We start from the raw sequence: 18,356 nt of genomic DNA on the forward strand, positions 1-18,356 counted from the left end.
AGTAGAATTCAAGTTTTGTATATCTTGAGTGGGAGAAAAAACCTAGGAGCCCAACAGCACTTTGGAGGTGCTGGAAAACATCTCTAGCCAATCCACAGGGTCTCTAGTATGAATTATCCCATAGCCAGCCATGGTCAACAGTAAGGAAAACCATCTGCTAAAAAGAATAATAGGAAGAGAAAACATGAAATAGGATTTTTAAGCTCATCCATAGCTCACTGGGGTCTACTGCTCCCCAAAATCATATGGTAAAATCAAGAGGTGGTTGGAGGGAGTGATCAGGAGCTTGAAAAACTTAGAAGAAAAGGAGCAAAGAAACCCTGAGAAGAAATGAAGTAGGACAGGTGTGATAAAAATACAGAATCAAAAACATAACAAGAAGCTTTCCAACTATCTAAAAGCACAAAGCTGAGCAATTAGCAAGTACAAACCAAAAGGAAGTGAAAAATCAGGCCTGAATATATTATTTTTCTATCCTATATGGAATTTCTTGTCCTATCACAGGATATCAAAGGTCAAAGATCTGCCACGAGGTCTGAAGGGTGTTGGGCACCCAACAGCCTGCAAGCCAAGAGGCATGAAATCATCTCAGCACTTCAGTGCCCAGGAGGCAAATGTCTTCTACTGTGGGGATACTGACATTAGTCGGAGTGAAAACTGAGAACCAGCCCCCCCAAAACTACATTTTAAACCCAAAGACAGGGATGATGCTCTCTCTGGCCTCTTCTGGGGCTGGGACAAGGCTGATGGTAAAAAGAGGGGTTAAATGTTGCAGTTTTTAATCAAGTCCAATTAGGAAATTGAAGCATATTAAGGTGGAAAGGAAAACCAAAAGTGTTCATTATTTGTGTGGAACCACACAGAAGGGAAACTGGGCATTTTCTGCTTCCCCAAGGCATGCCAATCCCTGCTTCAGGAACACTCAAGTAAATCCCAAAAGCAGAGGAAAACCCATCAGCTCCTTCCCCTCCTCCCAGATGGAGCAGGATAAGCCCCAGCAGTTAATCTGTCCAAGCTTTTCATTACTCAGGCACTGGAAAACCTGGTTTATGCAATAAAAATTGCTCAAATAAAGCAGGAAATTGACTGAAAAATCCATTTTTCCAGCACAGCTCCACGTGGGATGCTTCCCAGCACGTTCCCATTGTAAAAACTCACCTAATCCAGAGCCATCCACTCTGATGCAACTGATAGGCAGACACTTTTGGATGGCCAAATGTATCTATTTTTGCCTTAAAATTCACAACAGAACAGAAGGCTGTGAAATTCCCTCATCCAGACTCTAACAGCATCTGCTTCAGCTTCAGACAGTGTTTGCAAAGTGGGAAACCACTATTTAAACCCCATTTCATGTCTCTCTCCATTCCTAGCTAATTTCCCAGCTTAAAATAATCTCCAGATATTCTTCAAAAAATGAGTCAGTTTGACACCCACCAAAATATAACCCTTTGCAAATTCACACCTAGAGCAACTAAACAAGTGTGTAAATTGCTTCTCTCTTGGTTGCTCACCTAGAAACAAGGTCCCATCGACCCTGCAGATGCCCATGGACAAGAAGATGTATCACAAGCACCTCAAAAGTTCAGTTGAAAAATTAGAAGCAAGGCTGTATTTGCAAACTCTGTTGAAAACCTTCCAGGAAAGAACATAATATTTAATGTTTTAAAAATGTCATTAAAATAAGTCAATGTTACATGATAAACTAAAGAAGCTAAACCTTCTTAAAGCTCCTTTCTGGATCCATCCATATATGTATATAACCTAAAATTATAGAATAAAATTGTCATAGAATGGTTTGGGTAGGAAGGCACCTTCAAGAACATCCAGTCCCAACCCCCCTGCATGGGCAGGGACACCTCCCACCAGACTAGGTTGCTCCAAACCCCATCCAACCTGCCCTTGGACACTTCTCACCACTCTCACACTAAAGAAGTTCCTCCTAATGTCTAATCTAAATCTCCTCTCTTCCAGTTTTCTCTGCTTGGGCAAGCTTTTCCAAGCCTGGAAATGGCAGCAAGGTGTGGGGGAATCTCTTCAGCAAGGAGAGATCCACCCAGGATCCACCCATCCATTAATTAATCCACCCCATGGAGGATTAGTTATTTGTCCAGCAAACACAGGCGGGCATGGTGAGTCAGTCCCAGCAGAACCATCTGGGCTTAATTTGATAATTAAAACGAGCTTGATATGATAAAACCTTGAGATGGGAAAGCCTTATTATTAGAGAGTTCCCAAAGGAAGGAGACCAGGGACTGGTTTGGTGCCAGGACTCACATGCTGCCACCGACGTGGATGTCTCAAGTTCCTGACATCCCTCCAGAAGAGGACGCTGAAGCTGGTGCTGCCCACACTTTCATTTATGAACCAGGATTGTTATGTTTGTTCTCAAATTAAGCAGAAAAGGAATTTATATACACAGGCATCTAGATAAATATACGTATTTTTAACAATGTGCCTGCAGACACAGCATATATAAATGTCTCTGCATCCTCTATAAACGCCTGGTCTATAAAGGGGTTTGTAAGTTGCTCTATTTTAAGGACAATGTCTGGCAATGTCGGGGTTCTGGTAACAACCTCCCCTGCATTTCTTCTGCCACCCAGTTTTAAGTTGCAAACCACTTAGGGCACGTTGGCAGCTGGTTTTGAAGCAAAGGTGCTCCTTGAGATGGTCTTCTCCTTCGAGGTGACTACTTCAGAGGCTCCTCAGTGAATGGCAAGTGAATGTGGCTCTATTTTGAGGCGGATCCTTTGCCTGCTGACCACCTCCCATCTGCTCTATATAAGCAGTCTGAGATTTTAATTTGTTGTAATTTGGACTGTCCATTACTAGAGAAAGTGATTTAAAACAGCAGGTTCAGCCCAGGGTTTTGTGCACGTGGCTGTATGAGCTATGTCGGATCTGCAGCATCTATCTCTGAGCTGAAATCAGCTCCTTGTGCTTCAGTGGCCACAGCAGGTTTCAGTCATAAATTCTATTTTGCTCTCAAATGGGGAAAACGGGTTTTGCCTGATTCAGCTGGCATGACACACCTCCCACCCCCTCCCTTTGCAGGAGCATCCTTCTTCCCAACCCTCTTAAAATAACCAGGAGAAGCATGAGCTTCAAGATCCTGTTTAATCTGCTGGCAGACTCATCTCCTTCATTTTTGCCATCTAAATGAAAGAGGAAAATAAACATCTATCAATGCAGGCCTTGCAAGGTGGATCAGGCTCAGGAATGTGATGGGGACCTCCACAGTGGTCGTGGTCAGCACCAGACTGGTCCTCCAGGTTAAAGCTCCTCTTTCCCTTCCAGTCCTCACTTCACACTCATGTCAATAAACACACTGGCTCCTCTTTCTTCTCTCATTCATTCACACTTACAGTGGGCTCACAGTACTCCCAATTTTATTTATATACCTATATATCTATATCTCTCTCTCTGTATATATATATCCTATGCTACCCCTGCAAAATCTTGTTACCATGCCACACAAACTGCTCAGGCAACATGGTGACAACCACATATTCAACCTGCCTGTTCAGCTCAACAGCTTTTTACCTAAATATTTATTCTATAATTGATTTTAAAAAAAGGAAAAGCTTGGCCCTTCTGTTGTCCATCTCCCAAATGCAATCTGCTTTTCTCTCTTTTAACCAAAATAGGTGCTCAAACCTTCAAATTACACATCTTCCAACTTGCAAACAGGAGCTCTCAGTGCATTTATCTGGGCTTTTATGGTGTCAACCACAGATGGAGGTTTCTCTGCACTGGGCTTCAATTAAAGGTCAGGAAATTACATTTAAAAAAACCCCAAACATCCAAAACAACTCGAATCTGTTTCTTTGGGTATCTAATTCTAAAGTTGAAAAGATGCAGAAAACCAGCACATCACACGAGGAAATTTTTCTAAAGTATTTTCTAATGATATTTTAAGCATGTTTTCTAACTTGCCCTCAAGGATGCTGTTAAGGAGATGTAAGAATAGAATTTCTGGGGTTCATATATAATATTATATATAGCAGGGAGGTTGGAACTAGATTATCTTTAAGGTCCATCCCAACTCACACTATTTTATGATATTATAGTACATATAGAGAATATAATCAATTATGATATATTCTCCCCACCTGGAGCACTGTGTCCAGTTCTGCAGCCCCCAACATAAGGACATGGAGCTTCTGGAGAGAGTCCAAGGAGGCCATGATGATGCTCAGAAGGCTAGAGCAGCTCTAGCTCTGGAGACAGGCTGAGAGACCAGAGGGTGTTCAGCCTGGAGAAGAGTAGGCTCCAGGGAGACCTTAGAGCACCTACCAGTGCCTGAAGGGGCTCCAGGAAAGCTGGGGAGGGGTTTTTCACCAGAGAGGGCAGTGATAGGACAAGGGGTGATGGTTTTAAACTGAAATAGGGGAGATTTGGGTTAGACATCAGGAAGAAATTCTTCACCACGAGAGTAGGAAGGTGCTGGAACAGCTTGCCCAGGGAGGCTGTGGAAGCCCCATCCCTGGAGGTGTTCAAGGCCAGGTTGTGCAGCCTGGTCTGGTGGGAGGTGTCCCTGCTCACAGCAGGGGGGGTGGAGCCCGAATTTCAGGTCCCTTCCAACCTTCACCATTCTACGATTCTAAATAAAGTTAAAATGAATTATAAAGAAATAGATTTAAAAAAAAATAAATAAATGGAAAATCAATTAAGAAAAAATAATCTTTCTGTCACTGCTTGGAGCACTTTTTCCCTTCCTTTCCCATCAGGAGGTTTGCTGAATCTCATCACACGTTAGGTGTGATGTCTCTTTATTGTCTCTGAAGACAAAAGCCAACCATCAGAAGTCAACCGTTGCAAACTGGGAGGCTCAGTTCAAATATCTGTTTTCATGGGAGATGGGAGAGCAGATGCCCTCTGAAAACTGCTGCCATCAGCTGGGGGCCATATGACACGTGGAGAAATAACGAGCTGCACAAGTCATTGATTAATGACTTGGCAACACGCCAGCGTATGTAACTCACATTGGGGGGAAAACAAAGGATGCCAAGAGTGTGTAACTCACACTGGGGAGGAGGGGTGGGGGAGAGAGAGCTTAGAGTTGATTAAATGTTCCCTTTAGGATAAGATTTCCAACTACAGGATTGAAATAAAACACAGCTCTGGTCATCGTCGGTCCCCCAAAGCACTGACCTGGGTCCTCCCCTCCTGGGAACTGCATGGCTGGGGCTGGGCAGGGCTTTGCCACCCCCTTGTTCCTGGATGACAAACATTCAAAACACAGAATCCCAGACTGGTTTGGGTTGGATGGGACCTTAAAGATCATCCAGTCCCACCCCCTGCAGGGGCAGGGACACCTCCCACCAGACCAGGCTGCTCCAAGCCCCATCCAACCTGCCCTTCAACACTGCCAGGGATGGGGCAGCCACAGCTTCCCTGGGCAGCCTGGGCCAGGGTCTCACCACCCTCACAGCAAAGAATTCCCTCCTCATGTCTCACCTCAACCTCCCTCTTCCAGTTTTCATCCATCCCCCCTTGTCCTCTCCCTCCCTGCCCTTGTCCCAAGTCCCTCCCCAGCTTTCCTGGAGCCCCTTCAGGCCCTGGAAGGTGCTCTAAGGTCTCCCTGGAGCCTTCTCTTCTCCAGGCTGAACAACCCCAGCTGTCTCAGTCTGTCTCCACAGGAGAGCTCCTCCAGCCCTATGATCATTTTCATGGCCTCCTCTGGACTCAGTTGTTCAAGATTAATCAATCATTACCAGCTCAAAGCCAAAAATTTGCCAATATAAATCTGGATTTTTGAGCCTGGGCTTTTCCATCTGCTATGGGATGGATCTTTCTTGTACTCCTCCTTCATCTGCACATTCCCATGTACCATGAATCATCCAGAACAGCTGGTTTAGAAAGAAAGCAGGAGCAGAACATCAATAACCATCTTTATCCAAGGCAGAACTGTCATGTTGACCATTTTTTGCTTTGTCCTATTTTTTTTACAAAAAGGACAGTGATGCATTCTCCTTATTCTCATGGTTGGCTCACAGAGAGGAGGTTGCTCTTGCAAAGACCTTTGGAGGCTCTTGGTGACCAGCCTGGCAGCAGATGTATTTATAGGAGGCATCAGGCTGAAGCCAGACTGCCTGAGGAGGCCTCCACTGTTTGGTCGCAACGCGCTGGAAATAACATTGTCTTCAGACAGAAGGTTTAAAAAAAGGTTCACAAGGCACATTGTATTAGATTTCACCACCAAAAAAAAAAAAAAAAGAGGAGAAAATAGAGGTTAAAGTAATCCCACACATCTGTGAGATGATTCTATAGCAGGCATGGTGGTTTCCATATCAGCAGCAGTGCAGCACAGCAACAACTACATCACGGCTTAATACCCTTCGTGCAGATAAATCCTAAGAAAAATCCTTAGCCAATACTTGTCATTTCTTTCAGCAGAAGCATCAAAGTATTCCAGCAATCTGTCTTCAGCCTCCTGCAGCACTGGAGATCCAAACAGCCTGTCTCTGAATGCAGAGAAGGACCCTTGTAAAGCCACAAATCTCTCGGATAACTTCACAGTTCAAAATAATGCAGCTATTTTGCCATCTTGAAACCCACTATGAACTACCTGATCTTCATGGCAACTCTCATTAAGAAGCAGGTCAGTCTTTGGGAAGGAAAGATATTCTGAAGATTTGAGTAGGTCTCATTGGTTTTCCTCCCACTAACTCCACTCCTCCACATGCAGCATGGAACTCCAAGAAGAGGAAAAGTAAATGATTAAACCATACAAATAATTCACCAAGAGCCAGTGCTCCTGCAGCTCTACAGCTTATTCGGATATATAGGAAGGAAATGATGGAGTGATGAACGTATTGTCCTTCAGCAGAGCTTGGAGAGCTCCAGCCCCAGATGGAGACATGGAAGGATGCAATCTGATGCCTCCACAACCACCCCTCTCATCCACATGGCAAACACAGAGTGTAGTGACTTCATGTGCTTGACAGATTTACAGGAGAAAGCTAATTAGGTCACCAGTTATAAGCTGGTCCAAGGAGAATTACAGAGCAATCAGGAGCTCTGCATATGCCCCAGGCTTAGGGAGGAGCACTGACCTGCTAAGAAATCCCACTCCAAGTATGGGAATTTGCTTATGGATGATGGCATCTTCCTGGCTCCTGCAAAGCCAACAGAGGCTGCCTGAAATCCCACCTCACTGAGGTAGCATCTCTCTCTCCAGCTTTCAAGAAGGGTCTTCCCTCCTCAAGTCCCTTCTCAAAAGTGTTACCAGAAATAATCATAGAATCATAGAATGGTGAAGGTTGGAAGGGACCTTAAAGATCATCAGGTTCCAACCTCTCTGCCATGAGTGGACACCTCACACTAGACCAGGCTGCACAAGCCTCATCCTCATCCTTAAACATCTCCAGGGAGGGGGTATCTATAAACTCCCTGGACAACCTGTTCCAGCGCCTTACTACTCTCATGATGAAGAATTTCTTCCAGACATCTAACCTAAATCTCCCCTCTTTCAGCTTAAAACCATTCCCCCTTGTTCTATCACTGCCCTCTCTGGTGAAAAGCCCCTCCCCAGCTTTCCTGGAGCCCTTTCAGGCACTGGAAGGTGCTCTAAGTTCTCCCTGAAGCCTCCTTTTTCCTGGCTGAACACCCCAACTCTCTCAGCCTGTCTTCATAGGATTCATTAAGGTTGGAAAAAACCTCTAAGATCATCAAGGCCAACCATCAACCCAACACCACCATGCCAACTTAACTAAGCTAAAGTGCCACACCTACATGGTATTTTAACACCTCCAGGGACTCTATCACTTCCCTGGGCACCCTGTTCCATGCTCAGCTACTCTTTCAGTAACATTTTTTTTTTCCTAATATCCAATGTGAATCTCCCCTGGCACAACTTGAGGCCATTTCCTCTCATCCTGTCAGTAGTTACACAGGACAAGAGACAGATCCCACCTCACTACAACCTCCATTCAGGCAGTTATTTTGATCATCCCTGTATTCAAGGAGATGTTTCTCTCTGACTTCTCAGATCTTTTACAATGGTGTAGAGGCAAAAACCCTGTAAGTCTCAGGGTTTCTGGGAAGAGCTGGTTTAACCCCCTGATCCCAGCTGGCCACAAAGCACAGCTCATCAAATACCAGCTCTACCAAAACTAATGATAAGGAGGTTTTCCACTGACCTCACTCAAAGAAGAATTTCACCTGAAGGGAGGGCATGGAGACTGGCATAAAAAAAAAAAAAAAAAAGCATTTTGAAGGTCTATCACATATTTTCTGTATCATACAGCCCAATTATATGTTGTACATCATGAAACATCAAGTGTTTTAGCAGTGTTCTTGTCCTGCTTGTTCTTAGATAACAAATGGTGTTTGGAGAAGCCTCCTCCCATTGTAATTAATAGACTGAGCCATCTTGGGTACATGTTACCTGCTGAATGATAGCCTGCATGGTTGTTATAATTAAGCATCATTATCACTATTAAGCAACACCCTGTCTTAGCAAACCCAAAGCAAAGCTTAAAGTTCAACCTCTCCTAATCTATTGGAGATTATAAAGAACTCAAGTCTGGCCTTGCAGAACCTGCATGAGTGTGACATTTCTCCCCATTCCCTTCAAATTAACACTGGAAAGCAAAACGAGACCAGAAGATTGGGGTGGCATTTTCCACAGGTGCTGAAAAATAACTTTTATGTGATATGAAATGGCACAGCAGCAAGTCTAGGCAAAGGCAAGAAAGAAATTGCTCATGGATGAGCCCTCTGAGCATGTACCAAGGAGACAGAAGAGCAGTTAAGGTCTTCATGATGTTTGAGAATCCTTGTATCTCAAAAAGTTTATTTAAAACCAGCAAATCTCTGCTTGGGTTTTATTTTACAGGTAGCAGTAAGTCATATGGTAAATTAGAAGCTAATTTGAATAATTCAGCATACAATCCTTCATATACAAGAATTAAAGGGACAATTTAATTTAATTGGTGCCACCAAACTCATGTCAACACTCATTGGCATCAGAAATGAAGTCGTTTCAGACCTACCTGTTCAAGTTTAAAGATGTGTTGGTTAAAGTAGTGCTGCAAGCGCTCGTTGGCAAAGTTAATGCAGAATTGCTCAAAACTGTTATTCTCATAGTCTTCAAACCCAAAAATATCAAGTACTCCAATGGATAAAGTCTGCAAGAAAAGGAAAAATGCAGATTAGAATAAAATGCCTTAAAGGAAATGGATTCTTTGTATGCAGCACCTAAACAAAAGCATACAGAGTTAAATACACTTAGCATCAGGACTTGTAATTCTTACTGGAATTGTTGGCATCGTGCCATCTGGAACCCTCCACCTACATCACAGAGACAACATGTAACCTTCAGCATCTGGACAAAGGCCTTTTTCTAAAATAAAAGTCCTTTCAGTTTTTGTTTTGCTTTGTTTTGTTTTTAATTTCTATACAAATTGCCATCCTTGAAGAAACCTGAACCCAGTTCCACGTTACTCTATTGGATCTAAGACAGTGTTTATCTTTTGAGGGCAAAAACGGGTTGGGGAGAGGAAGGTTTATACTGTGAAGACCCTCCACAGAAACATGGCTACAAGGTGCCTACAGGGTATGTAAGTGAACACACTGAAACCTGCAAACCTTCCCAAGAAACACCTGCTGATAGGGAAGGCTCAAAACCATCCCCTGATTTTAGGATCCTTCATAATTGAGAACTTGGGCGGCAGATCTGAGCACATAAAACAAAAGCTCCTTCTCTAACCTAACAACCCAAGAGTTTGCCTTCCCTGCCTCCTGTGCCCTTTGAAGACTCAGGTACTGCTTGCTTTGAATGAAGGTTTCTGGTCTGAGAAGGGAACCAAGCCTCACTTCCCATGGATGCTGTCCCAGAGCCCCGTGCTCCAGCACAGCCATCCCCACCCCAGCCATCAGGACATGAGAAATGCAGTTCAGGACCTGCCCAACCCATCTCTCAGCCCAGCATCTCCAACCCTGGCAGCAGGACATCCCATCCTGGGCATATCAGCATGGCTCTTCTGTGGTCATTTCCTACCTTTTCTACCAGCACCCATGGCATAGGGATGGCAGAGCTGGAGAGGAACCTCTGTGTCCCTTCACTCCACAGACAACAGATGTGTAAAGAGGTACCCATCCAATTATTTTTTTTGACCCATCAATGCTATGGTCTCTCACCACTCTCAGGCCATCTTCCAGAAGTTCACAAAAGAGAAGACTTTTCTTTTACTAAACCCATATCCTGTAACACCAACTGCAGGATTTGGTGAGTTACAGTTCTAAATTGCCTTTTGTCCACACTTTGATTTTGGTATCTATTCAACAGCTTTAAAGCACTGAATAAATACCACAGCACCTGCAGAAGTCTGCTTGGGTCTCCAGATACACACTTGATTTGGAATATATTCTTGGCCAGACTCTTCCATGGCTGCTGATGCAGCAGAAGACAATGTTCCCTGGAGTCATTTGTCTTCCAGGTGGTGGGGTAGTACAAGGAGTGTTGGTGTCATTTGTTGTGTAGGAAGTCACAGCAAGCTCTCACACAGTTGCAGTTGCTGATGACAACTCAACTGTAGCCCACTCCAGCCTCTTCTCCAAACTGAAGAGCCCTAACAATGTTTGGTCTCTCCTCTAACCATGGTCATAAAGATGTGGGTGCACCTAGGTGTGTTATGTTGGCAAAAGGAGACCAACACCACTGTGAATTCCCAGTGTGTTTTGCAACCTCCTGGCCTGCAACCTCCTGGCCTCCTCTTCTCCTCCCACACTAGCCAGGCAAGGGACAGCAGTGGACCACTGGCCACACATACCTTGGTCCATGAGCTAGTGCAACCCACCATGCCCCATCTCAGACTTCCCCTTAATGGGAGTAGAAAGGTAGACCTTTCTCCTTTGTGTAGATACTGGTTTTCACAAAACTTGAGAGGCCAGTGCCTTGAGTCCTCTGCTTGTTGGATGAATTTGGTAAACATGGGGAAAAAGGGAGGTAGGGATGAGTCAGCAAACCAACCTCACCTACACAGGGAGCCTGGGCAAAACCAAACTTAAGTAGGTCTAATTTCTGCTGCAACTCCCAAACCTCTGTATGACTTCTCTGTTAAACAAGTAATTAATCATTAGTTATAAATAAAACTCAGATTGTGTCCATCTATAAAGCCTGTGGCCATCAGAAAAGGAGTGAAGAGCCTGAAGGACACAGGCACAGAGAGCTCTGCCAGGTCTCACCAAAGCCATCTCACTTATGCACAGCTTCTGTTCAACATTATCATTAATTAATTAAAAATAATAAGCGAGGCAAAATTATTAGCACTGGTTTAATGAGCCAAACCTCAAGCAGGGAGGAGAAACACCTCCACCTCAGCAGAACCTGAGAGCTGCCAGGAGCCCTGGTTTAATTTTATTGGTCTTATCTGCACTGTGGATTTCCTCAGACTGCCTTCTGAAGAGTGGCCTAACTGCACTCCAGAAATAGGACCCAGGCTGCCCACCAGGCTCTCTACACCACAGCCTGTTCATTTTCAACAGACCATGTAGTGTGGGAGGAAAAGATTCCTTTTGTGCTCAGCTCCTGACAAGGGAACCACCTACGGCTGGAACAGAGAGAGCTGCTGTGGGCAGAGAGGCCACCTGGCTTGGGAGCTGGAGCTTGTGTGGGACAGACTGGCTACCAGAACAAGGGAAAACACAACAAATAAGAACATAACCACAGTAAAAAGACTCTAACTCATTTTTTCCGAGAGGTCTTGAGCCACTTTATCCTTCATCCAGGCTTTTCTCTGGAATACCAGGGCCAGACTCTACTCCCTTACCCCCAGCCATGCCATGACTACTGGTGGCTACTGAAGGGCCTTGGCCACCTTCCCAGAAGTTTGCATCACTTGGCAAAATGCCCATGAGAAAGAGCTGTTTGACCAGAAGATGGACACTGGGAAACCACTGGACCAAGGACTGAGCCTGGCAGAGGGATTCGCTCTCCCTCGCTGCTTCCTTCTCCTGCTTGTCCCAATAAACGTGGCAGACACACTCATTAAATGCCAGCCTAATAAGCAGAAATCTTCTGCTTCACCTTTTTAAATAGATTTCAGTAAGAGCTCTTCTGAAAATCTTATTATAAGAGGCAGCTCATATTTTATATATTAGATATGGCATCAGGAAAAAGTGACTTCTCATCCATGACACTGATGCTCGATTTCCATTGCCCTTTGCATAAGCAAATCCCAACCCCAGCACCATGCAAGCTTCTCCCTCCAATCCTCAGGAGCTTCCAAATATTATCTTGAATAAAAGACTTTATTCATATAATCACAGAACATGCTGAGTTGGAAGGGACCCATCGGGATCATCCAGTCCAACTCCTGTCCCTGTGTAGGGCACCCCAAGAATCACCCCATGTGCCTGAGAGCACCATCCAAATGCTTCTTGAACCCAGGCAGGCCTGGTGCTGTGACCACTGCCCTGGGGAGCTGGTTCCAGTGCTCAGTCATCCTCTGGGTGAAAAACCTTGTCCTGATATCCAACCTAAACCTCCCCTGACTCAGCTTCCTGCCATTTCCCCCAGTCCTGTCACTGGTCACAGGAGTGAAGAGATCAGGACCTGCCCCATCTCTTCCCTTCCTGAGGAAGCCAATGAGGTCATCACCCCCCAGTCTCCCCTTCTCCTATTGCACTACATAAAAACAAGACTTAGAAAATAAAACACACTTCCAAAATCCTTATGGAATTAGCAGACCTGGCTTTCACAGATGCTATGTGGAAATAGTTAAGAGCCTGCCACGAGTGAACACTCCAAACTAAACAAGGTTTTTGAGCTCTCACAAACATAATTTAGTAAGAAATAATTGAGGAAAAAAACCAATTCCCCTCTATTTCATTGCTGGCTCATTTACTGTGTTGAAACTTTAAAAATACATTTTTCTGTGTGTAAACAAATTTATAAAGCAAAATAAAAGAGTTATATATCTATATGTAATTTTTTGCTATTTCAGAGGCAAAAGTATCCTATTAAAATCTTATATTTTGAAGTTTTTCTTTTTTTTTGCTGACCCCCCCCCCCAATTAAACAAACACACTGAGGAAAAAAACACAGAACTGAAACAAGAAAATAATCTGTATTTAACAAAATCACTGCAGGTGTTAAACCATGTCTGAGGATGGTTAATTCTGCCACAGCTGCAAAACAGGGAAAAATAGGGGTTTTCTCACTTCATTGACTGTGTGGACAACTCCTGAATACAATTTTTTTTTGTATTTTAGGGGATTTCTTGCCAAGTTTTATGCCAGAGGAACTGGGGCAGAGCTCTGTGGTCAATCAGGTTGGTTGCCCTCTGCTGCAGGAGGCAGCACCACAGAGTCCCCAAAAGGAAGAGGTCAACATCTTTAAATTGGTAAAACTTTTAACAAATGAGACATAGGGAATCCGTGGCTATTTTTCTGCTCTCTGGCCCTAGACTTTTGTGGGGAAGAAAAGAACAGTTTCCCACAGCCCCAGATCCTCAATTGTATATATAATTTTTTCCATTCTAAAGTATGGATGATGATCTTTGGAGGTCCCTTCCCACCCCTAAAGTAGCTTCAATCTACCAGCACAGAGACATTTCTTATAGCAAGGTGAAAAGAAGATTATTTCCACTGAGGTGTGTGGAATTTAACTTCTTTTGTTCAACTGCCTGACAAAAGCACAGGATCTGGCTGGTTTGGGGATTAAGTTTGCAGCTCGATATTTAAAGAAAGTAATCAAAGGAATTTTACCTTCACAAATCTTGTGATTCTTCAAAGCCACACTTTGAACAAGTGCCACAAGGACATCAGGCAAAGATGTACTATCATTTAGACCTCAATGAGCCAAATCTGGTTTGTGTGTTAATGCTGTTCCTTTATCAGAACTAACATTTCAAATTAACAAGTGAGCAGCAGGGACAAGCCTGCAGCAAGTCACTACTATTTAGTGTATCAAATCTATAGCAAAATTCCTGTAATTAGAACTGTCCATCTACAAGGATTTGTAAAATTTGGGCAAATCTTGGATTAGGAATGATTTCCTGTTCGTGATGCTAAAAGAAACTTCATGGTTACCAAAACCATTAAACATTTGAACACCAGTTCTAAGGACCTTCAGCAAATGATGGTCCTGAAGCTGGGTTCAGGTGCTCTCCAGTTCCCAAACCACCAAACAGTGATTGTTGGAGCTGATTCAGGTCACCCCAAGTGCACTTTGGTGATTTCATTCCACCATGGAGGCATGCATTGGCAATCACAAATAGGTTTGCTTCAGATTCTGGGGAAAAATCTTCTGTATGTTTTTTACTATTATTTTTATGAGTTTATTAAAAAAAAAAAACAACAAACAACTTAATTTTTTACAATATTCCAAAGCCAACACTGTAAACAAACCCAACAAAACCAAACAAAACCACTAAATCCAAAGGTCTACTTCAACCTACATCCCCACAATAGACAGGGTGACCTGTTGTATAAAGTGAGAGGCAGTGATTTGCTACAAATTTGGAAGCTGGGACCTAAAAATAATGAACAGATGGGCATTAAACCCTTTGCATGCTTAGCAGCTCTTCCCTCTGCTTCAGGTCAGAGAGCCGAGGATTAACTAGTTGATTAACTTGAAATGAATTTTCTTCATGCACAAGAATTCTTCATGAGTTCAACCATGTATTTGCTTCCTGGCCATTGAATTAAATGATTTCTCTTTGTGGCCATGAATTGACATCGACCAGCACCACATTTACAGCACCTTGTCTGAAATAGCAGTGGGGTGATTGAGGCAGAAATTAAGACACTTCACAGGAACCAAATGGGAAAAGCTTAAAAAAACCCTCAGAAGAAACATCTTTGGTCCACCACAACCTACACTATGTCATCATTTTAAACAACAAGATGGCCTTCTAACAATTCTTAACCTGATTTGTAGGAGGGGAGTTAAATGAGACTCTCTGAGGATTGGTAATCTAGCTCTCAAGAGGAGGAAAAGTCTCTGACCTCATTAATAAAGGTCAAATTTCAGACAGATCATGAGAAGATAGAAGCTAAAAGAACTAGGAGATGGAGGAACACGGAGATAGAGTGAGGCCAATACACAGCAGCAGGAGCATGAAATAACTTATTCAAATAACTTATTCACCACTCAGTTCAGAAATAACATGCTTTGAACCCTGTCAGTAAGCAAGGTAAGCCAAATCTCACTGGATTTCCCCAAAATAATTCACTGTACATTTCACTGTATCTGGAGATCAAAGGTCTGATTTACATCTTCCAAAGTCTTGCTTGAAAAACAGTGGAAGAACAATGGCCGGGTGTTTATTTTTTTTTTACCCAGCTTCATCTTTTGATCTTTTCCTTACTGCTGACATCAAACAAACACACATATTGGGATATGAACATTGTTACCATTCCCACTGTTCCAAATCCTCCTAAGGTTTGGACTTTGTTAGGATCCAGGTCTTCTTCCCACTTAATCACCAAACCACCTACTCCAGCAGCAGTAAGACAGGAGTAACGAGCTATAAACATCCGCCTTTCCAAACACCATTTGCACCCATGAATGTTACACCCACCACCACTTTGGCTGAGCAGGAGCTGTGGTCAAGTTGTCCAAGTGTCTGGGGCAATGCTGCTTTGCCCCAGCAGAAGGACTTTGCTGGATGCAGAGATGGCTGCATGTGTACCCACAGAAAACCTGGATGTTGTTTGTGTGCCACATGCCCAGCATTTGCCATGTCCAGACCGTTGCCTACCACAACCAGGTGAATGGTAGCTCTGGTCAAGCCAACTTCTAGGAGGGCCACATAAGCTTGCCATGAGGTTGGTTTATTTTTGTGTATGACCACTGAAATAAAAATTCACACTCACGATGAGATACACTTAGATATTGATCCTTCTCACCAACCTCAGATGCAGTTCTCCCCCCATATACTCTCTGAATTCAGAGAGGTGTTATTTTACCTCTCCATAACACAACTGCCATAGAAGAAGGCCCTCTGCCAAAAATCCACCATCTGACAACCTTCTGGACCTTCCCAACCTGTGGGATTATTTCAAAATGTACCTTAAAAGTCAAAGAAGTACTGGTGCTAAGTGTGGGCTGGGATTAACTCAGGACATTTGCTGCGTATTGCTCACCCGCTGCAAACTCAGGACTCAACAGCCTTCCATGGTGAGGTGCAAGGTTGTATTTTCTTTCAGAGACCCAGTGTGTTTAGGAGATTTTTGGAGGGGTCTGGTAGATGCCAGCAAGTAGACGTTACCACAGTGCTGGTGCTTGCTTTGCAGTGAGGACCTATTTCCAGGGTTTGGAGATGCCCCTATTCCCAGCCCACCTTCTAGTTACTTGTTAGTTTTGCCCAACCTCATGACCACGTATGGGAGGTTAAGAAGAAACTGCATCCTCAACTGGGATTTCTCCAAGAATGAGCTGAAAATATTAATGGGCATCAGCTTCCCAGGGCAGGGAAGGGTGGGAAATGCTGGTTGGCAGTAGCCACAGGGCTTGGGATGCCCTCAGCCACTTGTTGGCTCTGATATTATTCTTTGAGCACCAAGGGGCAGCTATTCCCAGCACTGCCCAGTCCAGGTAGGTGTTTCTCCTCCCTCTGTGCTGGAAGGACTCAAGCTGAGGGCTAGAAAAAACCAAAAGGCGTGAGGAGGTGATGGTGTAAAAGAACTCCAGGGAAAGTTGACTAGCCAATGTCTGAGGAAGCTGCTCTCTGCAGCTCTGGGCAAGGCACACAAACTCTCTTACTTAACCTCTCTGCCCATGGGATGGGCAGGATTTGTGCATTTTCATGATTTCCAGGGGCTTGTGACAATCAATCCACCTTCACAGAGGACTCTGAAGATAAACCTAACTAGAAGTATCTACTTCTTGGTACTTCATGCACTACTTTCTCAGAAAACCTGGCCCAGGATGGCTTGGCTGGATCTCTCTGCTGGTCTGAGCCTGCTCGTTCCTGCAGCTCTGGATACTGGGTGTTTGCCAGCAGAGGCAGAGCTGCTCGTGCCAAGGGCAATGCTGCTTCTGGCTCCTGCTGCCTGACCTGGATCTTAATGCTACCCCGTGCAATTTCGGGTGCAAAAAAATGGGTCAGAAAACTGGGAATTGGGAATCCATGAGATGACAGAGGGAGACAAGCAAAGGGAAGGCTGTTATGCTGCACAGGAGTCTTGGCTGGAGGAAGCAGAGGGTTAAGGAGCACTGGTGGTGCTGGGAAACAGCTTGAATTTGGGCTGTTCTGGCTCTTACCTGCTGAGATTTGAGGTTGGGAACCAAAGTTTAATGGCCCATAAACACCTACTGCCATGCCCTGCTGTTACAGACACGCTGACTATGCAAGCAAGAGGCTCCCAGTCCAATTTTTGCATTTAAATATTAGGGATCAGATAATATTGTTTAAAAACCACTGGATGGTTAAAAATAATTAGTTAGTACTTGGGATGCATTTCCTTGTCAAAATTAATCCACTTTTTCTGCTTCACCCCATCACCCTCTACAACTGCCTGAAGGGATGCTGTAATGAGGTGGGTGCTGGTCTCTTCTCACAAGTAACCAGTGATAGAACAAGAGGAAGTGGCCTCAAGCTGCACCAGGGGAGGTTTAGACTGGACATCAGGAAGAACTTTTTCACTGGAAGGGTGGTCAGACACTGGCACAGGCTGCCCAGGGAGGTGGCTGAGTCACCATCCCCGGGTGTGTTTAAAAGCCATGTAGATGTGGTGCTTGGGGACATGGCTCAGTGCTGGGCTTGGTAGAGCTGGGTTAATGGTTGGACTCCATGATCTTCAAAGTCTTTTCCACCATAAGTGATTCTGTGAAAAGCATATTACCAGTTTTTATATCCAGGTATTCCTTTCCAGTCTTTAATTCTGCTCCACAAGCATTTCTATGGAGCTCAGTAAGGGACAGGCTATGCTGTAAACCTCTGCAGCTTCAGTCCTGTGGCACGACCCAAATGCAAGGCCAGCTCTTAGCAAACAACCCCCCTCTTGCCAGCTGTAGCTTCAGCCTGCCTGTACAACCCCCCAACCACACACACTGCTGCCCTGTGCCCAGAATTCCCAAGCCCAGGGCAGCTGGTGAGCTGCCAGCATGTGCGTGAGCGGAGGTGCTTTGTGGGGTCAGCATCTCCCCATCACCATGAGCACAGACGGAGAGATGAGAGGTTGTGGAGAGGATGTCCTGGGTGGCAGCACCCAGCTCTGCTACTGCAGGAAATGTCATGTCATCCCTTACATCAACCCCCTGGGAAAGCAGTTGGGCACTGTGCTGCCTTTGCTCTTCCCACCACTACCTTTTTTCTCCCTCCTTCCACTTTTCTGCTTGTTAGAGCTGTGCTATCTCAGCACCTACCAACACCACAGCTCATTCACCTTCCATAATTACA

General features: G+C 44.4%; 1 protein-coding gene across 1 annotated transcript in view; it reads right to left on the reverse strand.

Moving 5' to 3' along the window:
- The window catches only part of MYO9A (myosin IXA), a 188,534-nt gene that overhangs the window by 58,615 nt on the left and 111,563 nt on the right, over positions 1 to 18,356 (reverse strand). Inside the window, 1 exon segment of the mRNA XM_051628736.1 lies at positions 9,000 to 9,134. Within this exon segment, the coding sequence (XP_051484696.1) occupies positions 9,000 to 9,134 (135 nt within the window).

The sequence above is a fragment of the Apus apus genome, chromosome 10 (genome assembly GCF_020740795.1).
Source record: "Apus apus isolate bApuApu2 chromosome 10, bApuApu2.pri.cur, whole genome shotgun sequence".
Taxonomy (NCBI): Eukaryota; Metazoa; Chordata; class Aves; order Apodiformes; family Apodidae; genus Apus; species Apus apus.